This window comes from Micropterus salmoides, unplaced genomic scaffold (genome assembly GCF_014851395.1).
Source record: "Micropterus salmoides isolate LMB-PRFRI ecotype aquatic unplaced genomic scaffold, ASM1485139v1 Ms_hic_scaffold_6, whole genome shotgun sequence".
NCBI lineage: Eukaryota > Metazoa > Chordata > Actinopteri > Centrarchiformes > Centrarchidae > Micropterus > Micropterus salmoides.
Window position 1 is genome coordinate 8,206,520 of NW_024044348.1, and position 5,721 is coordinate 8,212,240.

The 5,721-nt window shown below is 39.8% G+C and overlaps 1 protein-coding gene across 2 annotated transcripts; it reads left to right on the top strand.

Moving 5' to 3' along the window:
• The first annotated feature begins 345 nt into the window (after positions 1-345).
• Positions 346-5,077, top strand: slc35c1 (solute carrier family 35 member C1). 2 transcript variants are annotated; one of them, XM_038701700.1, is made up of 3 exons: positions 346-508; positions 768-1,279; positions 2,496-5,077. In XM_038701700.1, the coding sequence occupies exons 1-3, from the start codon at positions 495-497 to the stop codon at positions 3,074-3,076; spliced, it is 1,107 nt and encodes a 368-aa protein (XP_038557628.1). In that variant the 5' UTR covers positions 346-494; the 3' UTR covers positions 3,077-5,077. The 2 variants fall into 2 exon arrangements, with proteins under 2 accessions (XP_038557628.1, XP_038557627.1); XM_038701699.1 differs by lacking the exon at positions 346-508 and having other exon boundaries at positions 647-1,279.
• Positions 5,078-5,721: the final 644 nt, after the last annotated feature.

The following is a 5,721-nucleotide window of genomic DNA, read 5'->3' on the forward strand; positions in this document are numbered from 1 at the left end:
GCTGTAAACTGTAAGAATTGGGTTGAGTTCAGCGCCGTCAAAACGTCGCAAAACGTTTTTTTGCAACGGAAACGGTGGTTCGCTGAACACCCTGTTGTGTACGTAAGCGCACTGCATTTCCCTGCCTTTTTTAACGCCGTTGTGTTTACAAACTTGTTGCAGCTGATTGGGTAAAACCTGTGACACGCCCACCAAACGGGAGAAAAACCAAAACATACTCCGAAGCCCGTTGCGGAACGTTGCACAACGTTGCAAGGACACATGTCGTTCAGTCCGAACACGTTGCAAACCGGTGCAAAACGTTTTGAGATTGAACGCATCCACTGTTTATCTCGAACAGTCACTTCCGGGCAGAGATATGTAAAATCGTCAAATTTGTTAATTTCTATTCAGCCGTGACTGTAACTAAATGAATATAGTTAAACACGATGATCTATTTGACGTTTCTGCTGTGCGTATGATACTGTGTTGCTTTGCTGGCGTCTTGTCATTTCATGTGGCCTAACAGGTAAATAAGGTCTCCGACCTAACGTTAGTAATGATAATATAAAGCATGCATTTTAGATCAAATGCGATGTATATATATTTAACAAAACGAAATTCACCCGGAAGTTATTGTAAACAAACATTGTGATTGGTTCTGTGCCGCTGGCGGAACTCTGTCGTCATGTTTGTATTGTAGATCTATGGCTAACGTTACACATGAGCTCATGTAAATGCACCAGTTGCTACTCAGGTTGTTCTTATTTCTCTGTAATCATGAACAGGGCACAGCTGAAGCGGTCCAGTATCTTGAGGATGGCTCTGAGTGGCTCGGGGACTGTGGACCAGGACGGACATGGAGAGACTTTCATACTCCGAGCTGTTAGAATCGCAGCTGTGGTTGCATTGTACTGGTTTGTTTCTATAACAATGGTATTCCTAAATAATTATCTGCTGGACAACCGAGACTTGGATGCGCCGTTGTTTGTCACCTTTTATCAGTGTGTGGTGACTGTTGGACTCTGCTGGCTCATGCAGCTGCTGTCCAAAGTGTGCCCGGGACTCATCGACTTCCCGTCGGTCAGATTCAATGTAAAGACGTCTCGGGAGGTCCTGCCGCTGTCCATTGTGTTCATTGGCATGATCACATTCAACAACCTGTGCCTGAAATATGTCGGAGTGGCTTTCTACACGGTCGGTCGTTCACTCAGCACAGTTTTCAATGTGCTGCTGTCGTACGTTATCCTGAAACAAACCACATCATTCCAAGCCTTACTGTGCTGTGGGACCATTCTAGGTATGTTAACTTTCTTTATTCTTGAATGTGGATTATAACGCAGTAGTTTCTCTATTCGATAAACAATAAATGATTAGTCATACACTGCATCTGACTAAAAATAAAATATGCACATAATGACTACTGTCAGACATATTTACCTAGATATCCTTGTGTACTTAAGCCAATAAAGTATGTGGAAACTAGCATCACACCCATAGAAACAACTCATTTCTAAACCATGGGAATCCTTTCTACAACATTTTAGAACCTGCTGCAGGGATTAGCTTCCATTCAGGCACACAAGTATTACTGAGGTTGGTACTGATGTTGGGCCATAAGGCCTGGCTAGCAGTCAGCATTCCTGTTAATAAGGAAAATGTTGGATGGGGTTGAGGTCAGGGCTCTGTGCAGGCCCATCAAGTTTTATTTCTTTATGCATGGGGTACTGTCATGCTGAAATAGGATAGGACCTTGGACCGAGTCCAGCCTGCAGCCTAGTGCTGCATGCCATAGCCTACACTCTCCCACCCCGTTTTCAGATGCTGTCCACTGTCTCTCTCAAATAAAGGCACAACAATGCCCCAAAAATATCTTTTTAAAAAACACAGTGCAAAGCACACAAACATTTGTGAACAGAGTTGTTCACTTACTTCTGACCATTCATGGCACATTGTTTACATTTCAGATATTGACTCATTTGAAACCTAATTGCTCTATAGAATGACACCAGGAAATATCATAGCATAGCATAGCATTCCACTCCAAATATTTTAGAAAGTTGACATGTTTGTTAAGATATGATATAATTACTGCTGAAGAGGTCTGTCAGCCTACAACAGTTTTAAGTAATGTATCAACCAAACATATCAAACATTCGCTGGTGTCAGTTAATCAAATTTGTCACTTTGCTCTGCTTTTTTTTGGTTTTATGTTATGTATGAAGATATGACCTTGGGCTGACTGTGAGCTTGTGGAATGGGCATTACTCTCACTATTTTCTGACACAGACTCAACATTTAAATTGTATACACAAAATATAATTTTTGCAGCCCTAGTTTCAATTTATATTTAAAATCATAGCTGAAAAGTCTGAAATAAGTCGAAGAAATATTATTCACTTTCATGACTTTGAAAGTACTTTTAGAAAGATGTTTCTGTGCTAAAATTCAGCTGATGGCAGCTGCTTTATAGTGTACTGTGATAACACAGTCTTGCATGTGTCCATGCTTCTCAGGTGGATTCTGGCTTGGTGTGGACCAGGAAGGCATTGCAGGTTCCCTCTCCTGGTCAGGCGTCTTTTTTGGGGTGCTCGCCAGCGCTTTCGTCTCTCTGAATGCCATCTACACCAAGAAGGTGATGCCAGCAGTGGACGGAAACATCTGGAAACTGTCCTACTACAACAACATTAATGCCTGCGTCCTCTTCCTTCCGCTCATTCTTGTGTTTGGAGAGTTGGGGCGTCTCACCAGCTTCAGCCGTCTCAGCGACCTCGGGTTTTGGGGCATGATGACACTCGGAGGAGTATTTGGTTTCGCCATTGGCTACGTAGCAGGCCTGCAGATCAAGTATACCAGTCCACTCACACACAATGTCTCAGGGACAGCAAAGGCATGTGCGCAGACTGTTATTGCAGTGGTGTACAACTCTTCCAGTAAAAGCTTGCTGTGGTGGACCAGTAACATGATGGTGCTGTGTGGCTCATCAGCCTACACTTGGGTCAAAAGTCTAGAAATGAAGAAGGTTCCCTACAAAGACCCTCAGGACCAAGTCAAGGAAAAACTGCTGCCAGGGGAGAAAGGCAACATGGGAGTGTAACTGCTGATAAACCTTGAGCTTTTAGTCATGTGGCGAGACAATATGAAATGTCACACAGTGATTGAAGTGATGTATACATGGAATCTGATTTTGGTTGGGTTTAATAGTCTTGTGGTTTTATACAGTTTGACTTTCAGTTTTATTTAAATCTATTCACATTCATTTGGGGCCTTTTTAGAATTATTTTTCAAAATGAAATGACTGAGACATAATCTTTTATGGTCTAGTCTACAAGTGAAGGAAAAAATAATGTTTTTATTCAAAGGGAGTTATATATATTTACTTAGACTGAGGGTGTTAGCATTATGGAAAAATAGAAACTTTTTTACACCTACATGGCATTTTTATGCCATTTTTAGCCCTCTACATGGCATTTTTATGCCATGTAGGTGTTTATTTTTATTTTCTTGTTTTTAGGGCGGCCTCTGGCTAAAAACATGCCTGCATCCTCAATTATGAACAAAGGCTACAGGAAATGAAATAACCTGTAGTTTATAGAGGGTACAACAGGCAAGGTAATCAAAAACCTTGTTTTAGTAGGACTGACATACGCTTTTTATCTCCAAATAAAACCAGCCCTCTGCATTTCAAACTGTCACACTCATACATGAAATAACCTGTAGTTTATAGAGGGTACAACAGGCAAGGTAATCAAAAACCTTGTTTCAGTAGGACTGACATACGCTTTTTATCTCCAAATAAAACCAACGCTCTGCATTTCAAACTGTTGCACTCATACATTTGTACATTATTTGCTACAGCATATTATGTTTTTGAGGAGTGCTGAGTCAGCATTTAAATAGTCGACAGACAAGCTGATGATACACAGAGCAACTTGTGCAGGGCAACGTTGCCGTCAATGATAATGAGTAAAGATTACTACCGTAATCCCCTTCCCCCACCATTCCGCCACCCGCCCCACACCACCCCTATCCGTTCAAAACATATTCGGACTTGCCACTAGCAAGATTGCCCAGCAACATTGCTCACAAAGTTTACATATCACTGCAGTGCACAATTGCACCATAACTGAGTTACTAACAAGTATTTGTTGGCACTTGTCATTCACTCTTAGCTTATAGTATCCATGTGGCAAGACAATATGAAATGTCACATTTAGTCATCATTTAGACTGATTAGTGATTGAAGTGATGTACACATGGAATCTGATTTTGGTTGGGTTTAATAGTCTTGTGGTTTTATACAGTTTGATCTATTCACATTCATTTGGGGCCTTTTTAGAATTATTTTTCAAATGAAATGACAGGCATAATAATCTTTTGTGGTCTAGTCTACAAGTGAAGGAAAAAATAATGTTTTTATTCAAAGGGAGTTATATATATTTACTTAGACTGAGGGTGTTAGCATTATGGCAAAATAGAAACTTTTTTACACCTACATGGCATTTTTATGAATGTATGTTACTCTCTTGTTGATATTTTTAGGGCAGCCTCTGGCTTAGAACATACCTGCGTCCTCAATTATGAACAAAGGCTACAGGAAATGAAATAACCTGTAGTTTATAGAGGGTACAACAGGCAAGGTAATCAAAAACCTTGTGAGGGACTGACATACGCCTTTTATCTCCAAATAAAACCAACCCTCTGCATTTCAAGCTGTTGCACTCATTCATTTGTACATTATTTGCTACAGCATATTATGTTATTGAGGAGTGCTGAGTCAGAATTTAAATAGTCTATGAAAATAAATTTTCATTTCAAAACAAAAGTGGGACAGACTGTAAGAGAGCCCTGTTTATGGTATTTCACGTGGTGTTCTTACATTTACATGTGTCAGTATATTTACATATCACTGCAGTGCACAATTGCACCACAACTGAGTAACTAACAAGTATTTGTTTGCACTTGTCATTCACTCTTATAGTATGACATATCGGATGCCGGAGTGTTTTAGTAAACCATTGTCTATATTCCAAACCAGCCTTTGTAACCTTTCAATTGAACAAAAGCAGAGCCAGGGAGCTTATTAAAAAAGAAAACATTAAAGTTGGTGTACGAGTCATCTGCTTCCTCATGAAGATTAAAAGGGAAGATTGTGCTTTCACAATTAAACAATGCAATTTGGTTTTAAGTGTAATATTTTGACACGCTTGTCAAACTATGTATAGTTTATGTAGATATTTTGCATTCGCCAAATGCATCTTAAATTTAGAGACTGTATTATCAAAAAATATCTTCAAATGGAATCTCATGATAATTCAGAGCCCGGTCAAATTAGGCAAAGTCTGAGGTTTAACACTCATGACTCCCTCATGTTTGTGCTCACCCCTGATGTGTGTGAGAAGTTAATGAAGCTGATGGGCATATAGTTTTTGGCACATTAAAGCAAGACTTCGACATGCAGTGCTGTTGTATGTGAGCCTTTAATAGTCTGCTTCAAGCGTAAAATCAGAAATAAATACTTAATGCAGCAATAAAATTAATAGACATACTTCTCCAGATTTGGAGAATTTACTGTATGTAAATCCCATTTTTAGGAAACAAGTAACACCAGAAACAAAACTAAGACATGGTTGAGGATGGCTATGGCATGTGCCATCTTTTCAAGAAATGTTGTGAGCCAGTTCAGGATAAGAAGTTTCGGAGACTGATGAAGACTTAATATTGCAAGGTTTAATGAGACTC